This window comes from Brassica napus, chromosome A1, assembly GCF_020379485.1.
Source record: "Brassica napus cultivar Da-Ae chromosome A1, Da-Ae, whole genome shotgun sequence".
NCBI classification, from domain to species: Eukaryota; Viridiplantae; Streptophyta; class Magnoliopsida; order Brassicales; family Brassicaceae; genus Brassica; species Brassica napus.
The window spans coordinates 12,846,354-12,867,668 of NC_063434.1; the positions used below are offsets into that span (position 1 = coordinate 12,846,354).

The 21,315-nt window shown below is 39.8% G+C and overlaps 1 protein-coding gene and 1 long non-coding RNA gene across 2 annotated transcripts; one reads left to right on the forward strand and one right to left on the reverse strand.

Annotated features, from left to right (window-relative positions):
- Positions 1-2,790: 2,790 nt before the first annotated feature.
- LOC125607478 lies at positions 2,791-4,800 on the reverse strand. The gene is made up of 2 exons (XR_007338640.1): positions 3,666-4,800; positions 2,791-3,376 (listed from the first exon to the last, which is right to left on the reverse strand). It is a non-coding gene; the product is annotated as an uncharacterized LOC125607478 (long non-coding RNA).
- A 14,165-nt stretch (positions 4,801-18,965) lies between these two features.
- On the forward strand, positions 18,966-19,856 carry LOC106361306 (glutathione S-transferase T2-like). Its single transcript, XM_013801034.2, has one exon. It carries the CDS (start codon positions 18,966-18,968, stop codon positions 19,854-19,856), a length of 891 nt encoding a protein of 296 aa, XP_013656488.2.
- The last annotated feature ends 1,459 nt before the right edge of the window (positions 19,857-21,315 follow it).

Sequence of the window (21,315 nt, forward strand, 5' to 3'; positions counted from 1 at the left end):
ATTAATATTCTTGGAACGAAGAAAAAACATATATTGCAACTTTGTCAAAAAAGATCAAAAGAGACCTTTCAGAAATCCATTTTCAAAGTGATATCTGAAGCACTTGTTTCCAAGCACACGTAAAGTCTAGATGGACTGACCGACTGAATTGATCATGTAATCATACTATTCTTGTTCAGAACCCTTTTAAAACGTTAGACTTGGTCATATATCCTTTTTTCTTATGTCAGCTAAAACCCATATAACATCGACTACCTATTTTGGAGAAAGAATAGTATTATTGAACCGGAAGATAATAGAAACTCTTATCCTTAGATAATTTGATATATAAGGAAAACAATGAATGATAAACTATTCAGAGTATAGACATGGACCTATTGAAGATAGTCAGATATGCAGAGAGTGAGTGCCAGGCATGGTACAATGCAAAGGATACTGTGGGAACCGAAATTCACACTGTCGATTTCCGTTTAAATAAGGAAACTAGAAAAACCCTAATTTCCCAGAGGACCCGGATATCTGTTAATTACCACACGTCAAGCAATCAGAACACGAGAATAACAACGATCAAAATAAGAAATCGAAAAGAGAGAGCAAAGTAGATCTTTATTCCGAATCTGCGTATGAGCGTTACAACAAGGTATAAGCCTGGGCTCGAGAGCTGTCGGCGAGATTCCTAGTTCTAGCAACCCTAAGACGGCTAAACCTAATTGAGTCGCAGCTCGAAATAACAAAAACGGAAAATTGCCTAAATTGCTCTAAGTGCTAAGTTTGCTCTGAAAAAAGTTCTCCCTTCTGCTCCTCGCCTAGGACTCCTTATATACTAGCTCCAAGGTCGGTTTACGCTTTTACTCTTCTGCCCTTAAGCCGTCATAGCATAAAATGGAGATTTTCCATTTTTCCCGTTCTTCATAATTATCTTCAAAACTTCCATATTTATCCGCGGAAACTTGACATTTATCCTTCCTCGTGGGCCAAGCGTAAACCATGCTGTGGTTTACGGGCTTTTGGTTAGGAAAATCGTAGGATGGGCTTCGAATCGTGTTTTAGGTCCCTTTGGGCCGTTTTCCGACTCGACACGTTTACTACGAGTTTTCCGCGGTTTCTAATCCGCGAAGTTTGATCGATGAATTAGGATAGCGGGAAACATGGACTGAGCTTGCTACGGTCTTCGGGAGATAGCATTCGAAGGTTTGACGAGAATGCATGGACTGGTGTCGTATCGATGTTCGGAAAGGTTCAATCGCTACACAGCGATCGAACTTTGGCTCGAGCCCGGTCGCTACGTAGCGACCGAGTGAGACGAGCGCTCGGTCGCTACGTAGCGACGGAGCTTTGGCTTGAGCTCGGTCGCTACGTAGCGACCGAGCTTGGCTGAGCTCGGTCGCTACGTAGCGACCGAGCGGCACGATCGCTCGGTCGCTACGTAGCGAGCGAGCGAGATGAGCGCTCGGTCGCTACGTAGCGACCGAGCTTGGCTGAGCTCAGTCGCTACGTAGCGGCCGAGCGGGACGATCGCTCGGTCGCTACGTAGCGACCGAGCTTGGCTGAGCTCGGTCGCTACGTAGCGACCGAGCGGGACGAGCGTACGTAGCGACCGAGCTTGGCTGAGCTCGGTCGCTACGTAGCGACCGAGCGGGACGATCGCTCGGTCGCTACGTAGCGACCGAGCTTGGCTGAGCTCGGTCGCTACGTAACGACCGAGCGGGACGAGTGCTCGGTCGCTACGTAGCGACCGAGCGGCACGATTGCTCGGTCGCTACGTAGCGACCGTGCTTTGGCTCGAGCTCGGTTGCTACGTAGCGACCGAGCGGGACGATCGCTCGGTCGCTACGTAGCGACCGAGCTTTGGCTCGAGCTCGGTCGCTACATAGCGACCGAGCGGGACGATCGCTCGGTCGCTACGTAGCGACCGAGCTTGGTTTGTTCGGTTTGAATCCCAAAGGATACTTCTTCGTAAAAACCTCGTATAGGTTATTTTTACGAAAATTACGTCTCTTCTTTTACTAACTCTTTCGGAAATACGATCTACGAGGATTTTCGGGTGGTAATTCCGTCGTAACCGTTTTTGACCCCAACAGATACTAGACTGCCCCTCCACAGACACAAATTGTTGGAGGGGCAGTCTTAAACTTGGGTAATATTTGACCCCAACAGATACTAGACTGCCCCTCCACAAACCTTAAACTTGGGTAATATTTGTACGGTGGACGGTTCTTGGACCTCTACAAATCAATTCAATGGAATTGGATGGGTTTGGAAAGATAGCATGGGGAAGATCCAAATTATGGGGACAAAAAACTTAAGGAGGCGTGAGACAGCATTACATTCAGAACTGGAAGCACTAAGATGGACTATGGAAAGTATGCTACAGCATTCGACATGTCAGAGATTTGAGACAAATTGCAAGGACCTGATTCCAATGATAACGGACCCACAAGCTTGGCCAACCTTCTCAACTGAGCTGGAGGTCATACAGATTCTCCAGGTGTGTTTTCCAGACTTCAAGATCAGTTATTTTCCAAGGGCGTAAAATGGAATTTCTGACTCGCTAGCTAGGAATGCTCATTCTTTTCATAGATCTCTTTGTTTTATTGGTTGTTTTATTCCGGTCTGATTACCCAGACCACCTCAAGTTTGGGTAATAGAGTAGTCGTTTGTTGCCAAAAAAATAAAATAAACTAGACTTGGTCCTATATCTATCTATTTGTGTTTTGTTATCATCTTAGATAGGATTGGGAGACGGAGAGTAGAATAGAAGTAAAGAGAAAGAAGAAGAAGAATAATACACACATGCAAAACAAATAAATATATTCATAGACCAAACTATGACAATACAAAAAATAGTGTTCCTTCAATGAATGAATTTTCATATTATATTATTATTGGAATAGGAGTCGGCAAAGAATACGAAATCAACTATAAAAATCGTGTGGAAAGAAAAAGAAAAGATATGAACTTCAGTCGTATATAAATAAGGAGGTTCCTCAAGTGTAAAGAATCTATATATATAAAGAAGAGCTACTCTTTTTTTCTATGCTGCCACATCATCAAATTGACTTTCTTATGCACGACACGTGTCTCGTCTTCCCACAAACGATGCGTTTCATTTTTATGCATTGAATTAGCATTGTTTGGGCTTTATTTGTTGGGCTCCCTGATTTAATGAACCAGAACGGGATTAACCCATATCATCTTCCTCATCTGCACACCAAAATTTAGGGTTTATCCAGTCTCTTCAATCTCCAACATCACGTGCGGACAGAAGAAGCAAGAGCTAGAATCATCGTAATTCACCCTCTCATTTGCACCGACTTCCCACTCCTCACATGATATCTCATTTAATGCATCCCCATCTTTATTCCTTTCAGTGAATCTACAACTATAAATATGTGAGTTTCTTTCTCCCTTCGGAATTCATCAGTATTTTTTTATCAAATCCTAAACATTCTAAAAAGCTTCCCGAGATTGACTTGGCCAGTTACTACAAATACTTAGACAGAAAAGTTACTACAAATACTTAGACAGAAAAAAAAAAAATTAATAATTACAGTTTACAAGATAATCGAGGGGCAGGGAAGTAGATCTAAGATTAACCTCAGCTGCAAGCTACTCAAGAACGGTGGGGGAGGTTAAACGAAAGACCAAGGAGGCAAGTTCCTAACCTCTGGTTGAACACGAGCAACACCAACCAGCTCCGGTACATCGCAAAGGCCAGATGTCCAATTCCAACCCTAGATCCGCCACCATCTGCCTTCGGAGTTGACTTCGGAGTTGTCCCCGCGGCCAAAGACGTTGACTTTGTAGAAAAATCGACACCAAACTCTAATCGCTGACGTCTGCTACATGACCATCGTCTCTTCAAAAGTCTGAGAGACCGCCTCCTCCCTTTCATCTAGGCGGTGAAGATCCGCGTCCGGGCCGGAGGAGAAACACACGAAGGGGAACTGCCATCCCAGTCCATAAATCCTCCGTCACCAAACACGAAAATTCAACCGTCGGGACAGACCACTAGCCTCCGATGAATGACTATGCAGTTTCTGTTCGCGTCCCCGTCGTCCTCATTACAGGGAGAGCAGAGCATACTCCTGACGAGCCACCAGGAGCTAAGCCATCGTAGGGGTCTTCTTCCCCTTCACAGAACCCGTCCGATTCACCAAGACGGGAAGAGAAGAGCTACCAGGTTACTATCAATACTGCTCCGTCTTGATGCTCAGAGACCAGAGGGTGATCCACAACGACCACCGACGAGACTGCCGGCGACGTCTGTGTCTTTACCCTAGGCGAAAGCGATGTTGATTTAGAGAGAAAACTAGAGTCGCGTGTGAGATATACTCGCGCCACTCAAAGGCCGAACGTTTTTATGAGAGATTTTGTAATGTTACCCGTAATCGTAGCCGTTGATTCAACTCCCATGTTGAAAAATCTTTAATTAATTAATTAATCTAAAGTTTGAACAAAGAATGATAATCATCATTAAGGTTTGTATTATTTTCTTTTTTCTGCATTTTAATATAAAAGCCTTTTACAAAAAAGAAAACCCAAAGCAGACTTCTTTCCTTCAAATGGCTAATTCGGTGGCGAACTGATGCATTTGATGATGTGTGGATCAAAACAAGTAACAATCAGTGAAGATGACAACAAATCGATGAATCAAGAATCATAGAGACACAAACCTGAATGATTGGGAACTCTAACACCCATTGCTGCTTGAGAACGAAGAGCACGGCGTAAAGCAACCCAGTCACAAACCCTCTAATCTCTATTCTCTCAATCACTCCAGTTGACAAGAAGAACCCAATCATTTTTACACAAATGTAAAAGATGGAGTAAATATCATATATAATAATGAAAGATAGTTTAAAGAAGTAATTAATTTTTGGTAAGTTTGCTATCATCTGTGAATATTGGTATCATGTGTTAAACTTTATGGAGGAGCATACCGGCAGTGTGGTGGCTCACTCGCTCGACGTCGAGCTTATTGTGCGCCTCCGTTCTGTACAGGTCAAGTTGGATCCGGGGTCTCTCCGGTGTGCGTCTGCAGTGGTGAAGGCTTCCGTGTGGTCGCAGTTACTGCTGTGTTGTTCGTGTGCGGTTTCTGGTTCTGTTCTCAAGGTGGGCCGTCTATGACTTTGCCTTGGGTTCTTCCGGTGATTGCTCCAGCTTCTTCTCTCTCAGTCGACGCCGCTCATGTTGTCGTATGTGTCGTTGCGTTGTGTTACGATGTGGTCTCTTTCTCTCCGGCTTGTCGGTCTACTCTCCGGTTCTCCCCTGTGGTGTAGGTTTGATGAGGCATTTTGGAGCTAGCTCCGGTTCTCGGAGCTAGGGCGAGGCGGTTTGCTCGGATCTCCCTTGGGTCATTGGAGTGAAGACTCACCGCGGGAGGCTCGTGTGAAGATTGGTCATCCCAGCACCTCTTTTGTAACCGTTGGTTCGATTTGGTGGGCTGATCTTCGGTCTGTTTGTAGGTTAGGAAGATCGACAGCAAGATGTGGCTCTCACCACTCCCGCTTTCTGCTGTGACTCGCATTTAGTTCCGAAGTCGAGTACAATAAGTGTGACCTCGTTGATTTCTGGACTGGCCTGACGGCGCTCTAAGGGTTTGCTAGGGCGGGTTGTGGACTGAGGCTCTAGGAGCTCGGGTTTTGTCTTCCGGTGGTTGTTCGAGGCTCGGGTTGCAGCGATTAGGATTGCAAAGCTGCGCGGGATTGGAGTCAATCATTTGGAGTAGCGCTGCGGGCAAGCCAATTTCTACCAAAGCGTGGTCTCATGTATTATCAAAGACTTCAAAATCTTGTGGCAATGCTTTCCGGTCTAGTTTCTGCTCTTCCTTAACTAGGAAACCTTTTGTTTAATTTTCGATATAGTCCATTTATCTCTCGGGGTTGCTTTTTCTTTCTTTCTCTGGTGTTGTTTTAGTTTGTTTTTGATTCCGCTAGTTTTCTTTGTAACTTCTGTCAAAAAAAAAAATTTGGTATAAAATTTAACATTTACACCAAAAAAAAAAAAAAAAAAAAACTTTATAAGGTTCCACATTTTTTTATATTTGGAGGTTTTGTTTAAATTGCAGCGATGCGTTCATTAATCAATATTAGACATTATTGCTCTTTTTTAGGGACTATACATCACCTTGGTCCTTGGATCAATCTCGGGGAGGAAAATTACTTTAAATATGTATTTAAGTTGACAATACATATATTTTAGTGTGACTCTTCATTTTATGTAGACAATACATATATCTTAAAAGAAAAGTTCCAACTTTGTTCATCATAGAGCCGAATGCACAACTTATTATATGGTTTTGTAATTCATGCTTGATTTTGTGTCATCTAATTAGAGATGACGTGTATATTTTCTCTTTTAATGCTCCAAAAATTTGACTTTAGCTAATTTTTATTTTCCTTAGTTTTCAATTACACCAATTTCAAAATAATCATATAAAAATCTGGTTCGGATCAAAAATGAACAAATTCCGTAAATTTGAAAAATAAGTTATGAAGAAATATCAAATTCCGCCCGTAGAGCAGGCCTACCCTAGTCATCAACAATAATCTTGACAACTTTATACACAAAGCTGAGAAGTCTCATAAATGTTTTTTGACGTTCCTTGTCATGAATTACAATTTTGTTTGACCCCTATTCAAAGGGTGCGTAGGCAGTCTTTAACCAGGTTCTACTATAATATAAAAAAATTTCTTTTGTGTTCATTTGCCGAGTTTCGATCTCAATACGAAAACTCTTCCTACACTTTAAATTCTTTTATCACAATTTTAAATTCAACAATTTAAACTGAAAATATCTTCAAAGAAGGCTGATCTCAACGCTAAAGAAACAATGTGTCGCCAAAACAAGGTGTTGCGTCATCCCGGTAATAACACACTGACATCGATGTCGATCATCATCTCGGCATGATATCATAACCAATTCATTCAGAGATATCAATTTCTATAAATCAAGTATTGTTCTAAAGATTGTTTGCAAATAAAGAATAACTCTCTTTGTTTGCAAAACCTTAAGCACTCAAACACATAATCTCTAAAACTTGAGTTATGTAGCAACCTTGTATCTTCTTATATAGAGAATAGAAATCCTAAAACCATTAGACATCTTATGTTATAAATTTTCCTATTTTCCTAATCCATAACTCGGTAGGAAATAGTAACTTGTTTCACAAGTTATTCCAAGCTTAATCCAACATTCTCCCCCTTAAACTTGAACTTGGATTTTTTCACATCTTCAACTCCAATAAGACTCCTCATTTCTTTAAACTTCAATCTTCCCAGCGGCTTTGTTAGTATATTGGCTTTCTGTTCACTTCCCGAAACATGTTCAACTTCCATTTGCTCATTCTCAACGCATTCATGAATAAAATGAAATCTTCTATGTATATGCTTGCTTCGCCTGTGAAACACCGGATTCTTCGTAAGTGCTATTGCTGATTTGTTGTCAATCCATACTGTTACCTTCTTACATTCACTTCCGACTACTTCAGCTATGAGTTCTTGAAGCCATATCGCTTGCTTTGCTGATTCCGTCGCTGCCATGAACTCGGCTTCACATGAGGATAGTGCAACAATCTCTTGCTTTGTCGAACACCACGTAGTAGGGCACTTCTCGAAGTAGAACACATGAAATGTTGTTCTCCTACCATCATCTTCATCATCATTTTGACTACTATCACTATAGCCTACCAAACTTTCACCCGTTGAGTGTTCGTATGGTAGTCCATATGACATAGTCCCACGCAAATACCGCAAGAGTCCATTCAATACTGCTCCATGCGACTCTCTTGGTTCCTGCATATAACGACTCAATATTCCTACATCAAAAGAAAAATTTGGACGAGTATGAAGAAGATATCGAAGGCATCCAATGCTCCTTCTATAGTTATTCTCGTTGATTCGCTTCTCTTCAGGCCCCTTCGAAATCTTCAAGTTTTGTTCCATTGGTGCCTGAGAAGCATTACAATCGTCCATACCTGCCTCTTCTAGGATCTTTTGCGCATATCATCCCTGACACAAGATAATACCACCTTCATGTTGAAGCACTTCTATACCGAGGTTATAAGTTAACTTCCCAAGGTCACTCATCTTAAACTTCTTAGACATCTTTTTTTTTTTAATTCGAGTATCAACTTAAGGTTAGGGCCAGTGACCAAGAGATCATTGACATAAACCGCAACGATAAGAATATGATCGCTCTCCTTCTTACAATAAAGAGAAGGTTTAAAACACTTCTCGAAACCTATCTCCCTGAGAATCTTGTTAAACTTCACATTCCAAGCTCTTGGAGCTTGCTTTAAATCGTAGAGTGCCTTGTTAAGCTTGTAAACTTTGTCCTCGCTGCCCTTTACCTCAAAACCTTCCGGCTTCTTCACATACACAACTTCTTTTAGGTCTCCATGAAGGAAAGTGGTCTTGACGTCAAGGTGATGTATTTCCCATTGATTCGATGCAGCTAAAGCAATGATGAAGCAAACTGTCTCGATACATGCAACTGGGGCAAAGACTTCCTCGAAATCAACTCCATGCCTTTGGACATACCCTTTCACGACCAGCCTTTCTTTGTATTTATTCACACTTCCATCAGGATTTCTTTTTATCTTGAACACCCACTTTAGTCCAATTGGCTTAGCACCCATGGGTAGATCAACCAAGTCCCACGTCTTGTTCTTTATGCTGGACGCAATCTCATCTTCACATGCTAGTATACATACTGTGGAGTCCTTAGCCTCACTGAAATCCCAAGCTTCCTCGTTGATCAAGATCAACAATCTCTCTTACTCAATGTCGGCAAGACATATGTAGTCGTTTAGATACTATGGTGTCCTCCTTATCCTAGTTGATCTTAACTTTGATCTTCCTCACCTTCTTCATCTTCCTCTGTTTCACCATGTGACGTAGCCTCTGCTTCATCGTCTTCATTTTGAACTTCATCAATATTCTCGGTTCCATTCATATCTCGAGTAGAACCATCATTATGATCGTCTTCATCTATTTTCTCACCATACATTCCAAAGCTTAACCTGAAAATTTTATGATCGTCATAGTTTCTTTCTTTCTTTCTCGCCACTCCAGTTCCATTGTTTATCTTCATCGAATATGACATCTCTGCTGACAACAATTCTTATATTAGTTGGATCAAAGAGTCGATAAGCTTTTGATCCACGTTCTGTTTTAAGGTGAACCAGAGTCTTTGATCGATCATCTAGCTTTTTTTCTTCCAGCTACCTCAGTTCTTGCATATCCAATACAACCAAACAACCTAAGATGGCTAAGATTCGGTTTTCTTCCTTTAAAAATCTTGTATGGTATTTATGCAGTTGCTAGCGATCTTGTTGCCACTCTGTTGATCAAATACGTAGCATGTCTGATAGATTCACCCCATAGATAGTTTGGAACATCCTAGTGTTTTAAGATACGTCTTGTCATCTCTAATAGTGTTCTGATTTGCCTCTCAACAACTCCATTTTGTTGAGGTGAATAAGGTGCCATGATATGCCTATTGATGACATGTTTCTTGCAGTAACCTTGAAACTCATGCGATGTAAACTTTCCCCCTCTGTCCATGCGGAATGTTTTGATGGACGCCTTTGTCTCTTGTTCATCTTGTATTTTGAAGTTTCGTAACTTGTCAAACGCTTCACTTTTGTCTTGTAGTAGAATCGTCCACATATACCGAGAATAATCATCAATGATCACGAAAACATACTTCTTATGCGCCGGTGTAGAGGGTGTGATTGGTCCGCAAAGATCGCCATGTACCAACTCTAGGACTTGTGTAGCTCGATTTGTAATTCCTTGTGGGAAATATTGTCGAGTTTCTTTACCACTTAAACACGAGATGCACGTTTCTTTCTCCCAACCAACCTTTGGTACGCCTACTACAAGTTCCTTATTATAACCATCATCTTCATAGTCTCAAAGTTAATATGCCCTAAATGTGCATGCCACGTAGTTGTATCTCCCATCGTTACTAGCTGAAGAACTTTGACTCTCAACCTTTATGATGACTTAATATAATCGATTTTTAGATCTCCCCGTTCTCACAATTAGTTCACTGTTTCGATCATACAAAGTAAATAGTTCATCTTTCATACGCACCTTGCACCATGCCTCGGTAGCCTGACTGAGACTTATGATATTATTTCTTAGGTTAGGTATGAAGTATATGTTGTGTAGAACTCTCTTGCCTCCTTCTTTAAGTATAAACCATACCGATCCCTTTCCTTTTATCTCTATACGAGAGTCATCACCAAATCGAACCATTCCCATGATAGTTTCATCGAGTTTGAAAAAAAAAAACGAACGGTTCCCACTCATGTGGTTGCTGGCTCCGTTGTCGAGATACCACAAGTAAGTCACATTAAGGTCTGCTTCAAAGTTGTTTGGCTTTACCTTTTGCTCGTTAAGATACACCACCTCATGCATCATTCGATAATCAGCCTCTTGCGTGTCTTCTTCCTTTTCTCGACTGCTTCTTGGAGTTTTAGTAGACGATCTGGACAATTTGATGCATAATGTCCCAATTTTTCACACCGATAACACAATGCTTTAGATTCATCTCGTAGTATCCAAAACTTTCGTGACCTCTTCCTCTCCAATTTGATCGACCTCCTCTGCCTGACCTATAGTTTTCTTGATAGGGTTGTCGTGACTCGGTATTAGCATACATAATCTTTCCTTGATCATCTTGTTCCCCTACTTCTTCACCAATTCTTTCTTTGTATGCCTTTAGCCTTGATATCACTCAAACTACCCTAAGGAGTGATTTGTACTCTCTCAAATAGGATGTCAACTTGTAGCACTTAGGGATCAAATTCACAGGGAGCTAGAACACACACTAGATCTAAATAGTTATTGATTAACCTAGATTATTAGATTATAAAGCAGTAAATAGCAGAACATAGTGAACAAGGTAGTTGTTCAGTAAATTGATGAGTTGTTTGATGGAAGGATGGTTTGCTAGACTTAAGGTTTCAATCAAATTATTATGACTCTATCTATAGATGCTAGGATTGATCCTAGAACTCGATATCTAATGCAAAAGACGTCCAGCTCTCGCTGCTAGTCTAATCTATTGACTAAGTCTTTGTTCCAGCTCTCGCATGCGAACAATGAATTAGCGTCGATCAGTGCTATTGAGTTAGCGTCGATTGATGCTTCCTCAGACAAGCATTAACGCTCAGATCGATAATGTTCAACTAAATTCCTAGACCAACTCTCCTATGCGCCTAGGTATCTAATCCAACAGGATTCGGGTTCCGTTAATTGATTGCACTCTCGTGCCTCTCAATTGTCCTATGATTCTAGGTTCAAGTAATTAGTCACACTCTCGTGCTATTCCAACTACTCTAGATCCTAGTATTACAAGCTACCCTGGTGTAAGATCTATAGTTAACCTAACAATCCTATAATTCAGAAGTTCATTCAAAACCCTAGAAAATCCCTAAACCTAGCAGGTGGATCTACTCAAACATGATAGTTGTCACAGAAATCATAGATGAATAGATGCAATAGAATAGATAATAAAACCAAAACCAATGGAGTTCCAAAAGGACTCTGAAGGAGTTCCTCCCTTCTCTTCTAACCTAAAACTAAGAACAAATAATAGAATAAAGTGTAAGCGTCAACAATGGCTTAGAGAACACATAAATATGGCTTTAGGTCGTCCATGGATATTTTGGTAATTTGTGGTTGCTTCTGGGCTTAAGTCTGTCTTGAAATATACTCAGCCCGTGTTCTGGCATCACCGTCGATCGACACCAAGGGTGCATCGTCGATTGATGTTCCTTCATCTCCTCGGCATCTCTCTTTCGCGAGATAGGCATAACGTTTGATCTAACCGTTGGATTGACCTCAAATCGGTGGCATTGGAAACCTAACACAAAGCTATATCTTGTGTCTCAATATAGGCTCAATCGCACCGTGAGAAGTCCATTTCTAAACATCTGACGCGTCTGTGCATTTCTGCACCTAAAAATGCTCCATAATCACCAAAGTTCCCCAAAACATACCTGGACCTGAAAACACTCTAAAACATACCACAAACACATATAATATTCTCTAAAATATCTATATACAATAGCTAAAAACAGGTAAAAGTCATGGTATATCAACTCTCCCAGACTTGCCATTTTGCTTGTTCTCAAGCAAAATATAGAGTAATCATGTGAAAGAGGTTTGAAAACATCAGAGACTCATACAATTTTAATTTTACTACTTTCACCTTTGCAATGTTGCAAGCCACATCAGATTAGTGCCAACTTTAGAGACACTTAATGTACTAGACCTTAGCTTAGCAACCAAACTATACAGCCCACAGCTCGGCCGATTCCGCCTGACATACCCCTCTACTGACCTCATTTCTGCATATAAATGTGTAGGTTAAATTTTGGGAGTATCGATCTAACGACACATGTACTCTCAACCCAACAGGTATTTGAGTAATAAGGTAGTCTTATTCTGATTTCTTTTCTCCCTATATCTCTCTTCTCTGAATCCTTTTTTTTCTCAAATCCAATGAACAATGATGTTGATGCAGTCCATCTTATTCATCTTCTTTTCGATTTTTCTTCTCTTTTTTTTCTTTTTTCTTTTCGTGGCAAAATATAGGCGAATAATGGAGTCTCGGTAATGTACCTACCCCTCGCTTCCAACAATGTGTGATCATTCATTTGAATTAAAATAGTGGGGTCATCAGTAATGTACTTACCCCTCTGCATCTGAGGAAATCATCTCAATCTTTTCTTTTTCTTTCTCTCTGGATGCCGAAGAGAGGAGAGAAGGAAACCAAAAATTTATAGACTTATACCTTTCAGATCTGAAAAAAGAATCTAATCCAATGTATACCAAGCCCCAAAACAAGCAAATTAAGTTGATTAAGGTTGGAAGTGAACTTCAGTTCCTTCAGACTTTCTCAGCTAGCTTGGATATTATTGGCAGGTGATCCACATTGGTGTTTCCATTCAGTACACTCTGCAGTCAATAACCTCAAAGAATGGTGCTAGAGAGTGGTTAGATAGTAAGTAAAATTGAAAAAGTTAATCATCCTCTTCTTGACTCAATAAAACTCAATAAAACATATAAAACTAAAGCTTAATACAAAACATAATATCAGTAAAACCTCCACCATACTTAAAAAAACATTGTCCCCAGTATTATACAGTCTAAGATTGGTGGGAAAATAATTTATAAGTACTAAATTTTATAAGGAGAAATGGTACACCTACTCGTTGATGGTGAGCGTCGATCGACACAATTAAGTGACGATCGATCGATACTCGTGATGCTCTGTCGACCGACAATGGCATGTTGTCGTTGATCGCTGATGGTATATCAACTCTTCTTCCTTGGATCTTTTCTTTTTTTTTTCCTTTTTTTGCGATGAACAGTGATGCTGCTACAGTGTCGATCGACAACTCTGCTACAGTGTTCATCTTTTTCTTTTCTCAATATCTACTCTTTGAAGCTTCATCATTCTTTTGTGAAGGCCTCCTCCATATACTCTTCTCCTTTGTCTATCATCTCAGCAATAAGTAGTGCTCGAAGCTTTGTGATAGCTGTGAGAAGCATCTGATAACGCACTCTATACTTTCTGATACCATCTGAAAAGTGAGGAATCAATGATAACCGAGGATCACCCTTGATCCTTTTCCTCGTCTTCCAATTCTTCCTCTTCTTTCCTCCAGACTTGTCTGATCGCGTGATGGTGCCTCCATCAAAAAGATTTTGACACACTTCAAACTTTTTCTGCTCTGATATGCGTCCGATGTCGATCGATTGTATCTGGTTGGTGTGGATCGATGATGCTTTTGCTGGGTCTTTATCGACTTCACCTTTACATCTCAACTCTCTCTGAGAAGCTAATGCATACATATCATCAGCAAATAACCCATTGTAGAAACCTAAATGCACACTTCTAATTGGTCGGATAGAAAATTCAACTTCAACCATAGTGCATGGGACCATAATCTTCACAGAATCATGTATCCTCTTCACTCTTTTGTGGAACTTCTCAGCTTCTTTTGCGCATATATGTGGTCGAAGATGTTCATGGAAAGTAAGGTGTGAGGTCTCCGACTCGTGTATTCTCTCCTCAACTGGTTCTTCCTCAAGCGTGTATCCAGGCAACTCGTGCAACAATGGGAGCCGATCGATATCATCAGATGGGTGTCGATCGATATCAGGTGGGCGGGGTCGATCGATGTCGGGTTGGCGGTGTCGATCAATGCTATCCTTTGGCGAGGTTTCCATATCTCTTCCCGAAGTGTGAAGATCATCATCAAGCTTCTTCTCCGAGTTCTGACCCAAATCTTTATGATGTGCTCCATCCAATACCTTCAAGAAATCCTTTGGCTCTGAAAAATTTTCCATGGTGGTCTCTCTGTCTATATCTTGAGCAAAATAGCTGCTTGATATATCGGTGTTCACTGGTGTCGAGTCTGCAATATCCTGAGGATTCAAGAGGCGTCGATCGACAGCAAAAGTTTGTGTCAATCGATGTTGAGGTGGTAATGTCGATTGATGCTGAGGTCGGATAACTAATATCAGCTTTGTCTACTCTGCTCAACTCGACAGATCCATACTTTTCATTACCCTTTGCTATAACGTAGTCGAACAAATGCCTTGGAATATGATATTCTCTCTTTATCTGCCAACTTTCAACGAGCTTGTCCCACTTATAATATTTCTCCCTTTCTCGAGTTGCTTCAACATCATCCAGAAATTGATAGAGGAAAGCTCTCTCAATATCTTCCCAGCTGGTTAGAGATCCTGGTTGCAGTTGACTGAACCAGCTAAATGCATCCCTGGAGATAGAATAAGGGAATATCTTGCATAGCATGTGGTATTCAAACACTTTATTCTGCTCACTCCTTGAGACTAGATCTTCAAGTTTTTCGATGTGGTTCCTGGGATCCTCATGAGGAAGACCTTGAAAGGGATCCTCTCCTACCCTAGCATACCATTCACGACCCATATCAAAGTCATTCGTCTGAGCAACAACAATCACATTAGGGATTACAACACCATGCGCATTAATCAATTGCCATGCACTGTTGCGAGGGCGACCTTCTTCGTCTCGTAAGATCCCAGTTTCACCAGCCTCAAGTATGAGTTCCTATATTTGCACTTGTAATTCCAGCTATAACAAGTGTTCAATTTATGGAATCAGTTCAGCGATTTGAAGGAAGTTTGTACTCAAAAACGTAGTTGTTGGCACTTGTTATTCCAGCTATATTTGTAATTAATCATTTCAATAACCTAAATTAAAAAACAAAGAATCTTGTTGAATAGTATTACATCATACCTTGGAATATTGATGTGAATAATTAAGTGGTAATATTGGCTATTGAGTAATCAACTGATAACAATATTTAGCATTGACAAAAATATCGATAGAAAGAAAGACTATTTGACTAAACGCTTCTCTGAAGCGATGTCGGTTGAATGATCCTTGCCAGACGAACAGATTCTCATGGTGTGGATTGTGGAGTAAAGTAACAGATGATATGGCGGGTTTCCTGTAGTTCGTAGGTATATATGTGAAGCGTTGGGATTTATCCTCTTAGAGTGAACTTCCACTTTTAGGTGGAAAATAATGTCATAGGGCCGAAATTCCGCTACATGCCAAATCAGAAAGTAGAGAGAAATATTCAGACATCACTCATTTTTATTTCGATATATGCTGTGAGTAACTTGTTAGCTTATATCAATGAAATACACATTTTTTTGGTCAACTATATAATTTATTATGGGAAAATTGGAGTCTATAGCAACGAAAAAATGGTAATTGGCAGAGTAGCTATTTTACCTAATACACAATACACCATGCATCTTTTATATAATAATACTACTATGCCCTCTTACACAACCGGTAAAACCTGTAAAAAAAAAAAAAACTAAAGTAATAATACTTACCTAACACACATACATCGTGGCCTTTGGAGAATCACATACTGAGTTGTTTCTTCCCCATTTTTGATCCATAGTAACCACCAAAACCATTTCTGGAGTAGCTTTGCCTAGGAGATGCCCATCTGCAACGGCTCGCTTGGCTACTGACGGAAAGCTTTGCGCATCTGAAATCTATGGAGTCGCCGACAACGTAAACGGCACCGCCGCGAGGTTCGTCAACCCTTCCTTCAATCGCCTTAATCTTTTCGGTTTACGAGGCGGTTACATGTATTATTCCCATGGATGTCGTCAGTTACACATATCTTTCTTTTTGTGAATGTTCTTGAATTGACCGGAGAAGATGAACAGTTTTTGTAACACAGTATTCTATACTATTTTATGCGTATGGAATAGAAATGTAAAACAATATGTATTATGAATGTTTTATTCATGTTATGTAATGTGAAATAGTATGTTACTATACTTATTTATCATGTATCGTTCCATTTGATGATTAATAAAGAAAGTGTTATTTTGTTCACCAATATGTACTATACTATGTATTTTGTTTCATTCAATTTGGGTTTAGGGTTTATACTTAGGTTTAGGGTTTATGATTAAGATTTAGGGTTTAGTATTTGGAAGGTATGGTTGAGGTTTAATAGTGCCCTTATCGTGTATTGTTCTATTTGATGATTAATAAAGAAAGTGATATTTTGTTCACCAATATGTACTATACTATGTATTTTGTTCTATTCTATTTGAGTTTAGGGTTTATATTTGGATTTAGAGTTTATATCTGGATTTAGGATTTATATTTGGATTAGTTTAGTGATTAGAGTTTAGTATTTATAAGGTGAGCGAGTATGATTAGGGTCAACATTAACTTTTTCTTTGCAATCATAGACATTCCATAAATTCACTAATATGTGCTATGTTATTTTCTTTGTTCCATTCTATATGGATTTTTGGTTTATATTTGAGTTTATGCTTTATATTTGAATTTATGGTTTACTGATTAGAATTCAGGGTTTAGTATTTAAGGGTCGTGGTAAGATTGAGATTTGGTTATGTTTAGTATTAATGAGTTGTAGGTGGAGTTATAATCTTATACTACTTCATTGATATGGAATAAAACACTCATGCATATGTATGTGGTCAACAAAAGTATACGTGGATGGTTCCTCTTTCTTTTATTTGGAATAGTTTTAAAGTGGTCTTGACCTTATATTCTATTGACCACGTTCACCACTTTAACACAATTACCTGATACCTACAAAGAAAAATGATATAACCAGACACTTTATGGCATAAATGTCAAAAATTATATTATGTCAAAATCAATGACATTTATCTAATTTGTATTCAAAACAAGGCTAGTTCACAAATAAGCCGTTTATTATGGTAAGTTTTGTTTGATAGTAACAACTCGATACACCTTACAGTATTTTTTAATTTTTCAATCTTTTACGTTCTCCAATATCAAATATATGTGCGGACCACCTTAGTAGAAGAGTCTGGTTAAGAAAATTAAATTACTTACGTAAATTTTGTTGCTCCATGGTGAAATAACCAATGAAGCTGGCCGATAAAACGAGTTCTTTTGATGTAGAGAGGAACATGCTTTCAATAGGACTTGGGTTCTAAGAGCATCATTATCGGGCTTCTTAGCCCGATTCTTATAATTTACTTGGGCCAAATTTAAATCAAAAAAATGAGTTAATAAGGGGAATCGATTTTTACGTAAGAAGTTTTTGGTGGTGGTGCTTGTGTCACGTGGCGAATGGTGATAGGATTTACGAAGCGGTAGAGAGAAGAGGTCATTCGGTCTCGACCCATTCTCTGCGTCTCCCTCTTCTCTCTCTCTCTCCGTCGAAGGCGATTACAGGAGGAGTGACGCCGCGTCGCGAACCAGACGGATTCACCGTTCAATCTAAAGCTCTACCGGCACATCGAATCTCCAGCAGGTTCGTGTTCCTTCTGTGGTTTTTTTTTTCGATTATCGGGTTGTTTTGTGGATCTAAACTTTTTTTGGTTCGATTCCCTTTTGCATGCGTGGTATTTGATCTGGGTTTGCATCGTCTCACTATTCTCTCTCTCTCGCCGGTAGTTTTCGGCCGCCGTCGTCTATTCTCACCGATTCCAGAAGGATCTCGCCGTCGTCTTCCGAATCAAACGATACCAGGTTTGTCTTCTATATCTGTTAATCATCTGTCTCTATGTTAAGGTCTGCGAATTAGAGGAAACGATTGGCTTGGTTTGTTCGAATTGATTGGTTTGTTTCTGAATGTTTGGTTGTATAGTTCGTGTGTATAGAGTTTCTGAAAGGTTGTCTGTATAGGTTGTGATTGAATGGTTGGCGAGGAATTTGATTGTGAACTGATCTGTGTCTGATTGTAAAGTCCATTGATGCGTGTATTTTAGAATAAACTTTGGATTTAAACTCGATGGATCTGTGTTTAACATTGTGAATGTATACTTGATTGATTAGTGAAGTGTATTCGGTAAAAGCTGGCTTTAAACATTGTGAATGTATACATTGTGAATAAACTTTGGATTTAAACTCGATGGATTTAACATTGTGAATGTATACATTGTGAATGTATAGAGTTTCTGTGTTTAACATTGTCTTCATCATTGAATTTACCAGTGTGGAAATTTTAGAAAAAACTGGTGTGGACATTTAAGTTTATTGTTTGCTCATTGTAGTTAGTTTCGAACGAGTTGTAGTAACTGTTGTAGTTAGTTTCGAACGAGTAACCAGTCTGTAAGGAGTATATAAGTTTATTGTTTGCTCATTGTAACTTGAGTGTATTTTGTTTCTGACCAAATGAAAATATTTAGTCAGCTGATTCATTGTTTTGATGGCTTTTAAGTGTTGTAATAACTATTGATTAGACCAAAGTAGTTGATGGTTAGGTCTTTCTTTAAAGCTCTTTATGATCTCTTTCTCTCTTTTTTCTTTATATAACGGCAAGAAGCTATACTTCTTGTCATAGTAATCTCTTTATCTCTTATTTCTCTCTTGTTTCTCTTTCTGTCATTTATAATCCTATCATTCTCCTCGCTATGGATTCAAGGGATCCTTCGAATCCATATAGTGACTCCCCTAGTTATAGCTATCTTCTCCACAGTCAAAACTTCCAGTATGGAAGTTTTCCTCCGAGTCAAAACTATGGAGGAGGATCGGAGATACCTCCTTTTAGTTCACAAGCACCAGAGGCTCCTGCTCAACGTGAAAACCCATCCGTTGCCTCTAAGGAGAGAAGGCAATGGACTCCAGCTGATGACGAGGTTGTAATAAGTGCGTGGCTCAATACATCTAAGGATGCTGTAGTTGGATATCAACAAAAATCTGGGACGTTCTGGAAACGTGTAGCGGAGTATTATGCATCTAGCCCACATGCGAAAGCGAGTGGTGAACCTAGAGAGTGGCTCAATCTTAAGCAGAGATGGCAGAAGATTAATGACTACACCAACAAATTCTGTGGTGCTTACGCGGCTGCAGAGAGACACATCAGTTCTGGTCAGAGCGAGACTGATGTCCTCAAGGCGGCTTATGATATTTACTTCGCTAATCATCAAAGGAAATTCAATCTGGAGCATGCGTGCTGTTTGTTAAGGTTTGAGCAGAAGTGGCTCAGTCTTAACACTCCTAAACCGAGCGGGAGTGGAAAGCGAAAGGCTGGAGAGGAATGTTCGCAAACATCAAGCGCCACTATTGGTGAGCAAGAGGTGCGTCCAGAGGGTAGCAAGGCTGCTAAAGCTAGAAAGAATAACACTCAAGGACTAAAATCCATTGATGAGATTAAAACCGTAATGGAGTTGAAGAAGGATGATCTCATGAGGAAGGAGAATTTGTCGAAGCTTGCCATTCTAGACACACTCCTAACTAAGCCAGGAACACTAAGTGAGGCTGAGGAAGTTGTGAAGAACAAGCTGCTCGCTCAGCTTTTCTGAAAATGTCTTTTAAAATTATTAAGTATCTCTGTTTCCTGAAAGTGTTCTGTGTTTTAACTTGTGTTTCTGTTGTTTCTGCGTCCTACTTTGATGTCAAATGTATTCGAGTTTCGTAGTAATGAAAAACATGTTTCTGCTTGCATTATTGTTTTTCTGTTTCCTTGAATGTTTCCTTAAATAAATTAGAGGACTAATGTATTTAAATGAATATTCTTGGCAGGTTTATTTAAAAATGGGGAGATATAGTTACAGCCAGCCTTCGTGTTCCTCAGGGTATGGTGGGGAGTACTCTAGTAATAATGCTTCTGAGTTCAGCGAGACTGAAGACCTCATTCGCCTTGACCAAGAAGAGTTGAGCTTGAGATATGGTGACACGGCACCGTGCCCTCAGCAGTACCCTCCACAACCGGAGGTGGAGTTTGGATTCCCCCAAGTTTGCTACTGTGGTGGTGCACCGCAGATGGCTACATCATACACAAGGCTTGATCCAGGGAGGAGATACTATACCTGCGCGCATGTGGATGATGGAGAATGCCATGTGCATAAGTGGTGGGACGTCGCAGTGATGGAGGAGATGAGGGCGAGGGATAAACACGTACTACAATTGGAGGAAAAGGTAGACTGTCTGAAACTTATGAGTGACTATGATTCAGATGAGAGGGTGTGTAGGCTAGAGCAGTTAGTTTGTGACTTGGCTAAGAAGAAATCTAGTTTTATAAATGGCTTTGAGGTATGCATTGGAGTAATGGTCGTCGTTTTAGTTCTACTGGGGGTGGTGATCGCATTTAAGTGATTCTCGGTGCTTGGCGAAGAAGTAATCTAGTTGTTTGTGGTTTTATTGTTTTCGTTTGAATGATGTATGCAAAAATGACTTATGTAGTGTAATAACTTATGTATGGTAAATGGCTTTGACTTATGTGATGTAATAACTGGTGATGATCATATGTATAACTTGAAATGATTCTCAAAATGTACCATAGTGTCTAAACGTAATGTTTTTATAAACAAAACAAAATTCAAAAAACAAAACAAAATTCCAATGGGATCCGTGAAGCTTGAAAACAAAACCAACTGCACTGGTTGGTCCGTGAAGCTGAAAACAAGACACAAGATACACTTATCAATGCTCGTGAATAACATTCAGATGTGTAAGAGAACAAGACACATATCAATGCTCGTGAATAACATTCACAAGATACACTTATTTGATCCTATAAATATGAAAGATCGTTGGAAATTTCAAGACATCCCTTCTCTTATCAAAATCTTCCCCTCTTTCAACAACATTTCATTTTTAAAAAAAAAATCTTATGGCATCTTCTTCTCATTATCACTACCACAATGATGATGATGATAATGAAATTGATTCCTTAGTTGAAGATTTTGTTGGAAACTTTGATGTTATTCAAGAACCAAAAAAGCGGAAGCAACGTATTTATATGGAGAGGTTCCGAGAAGA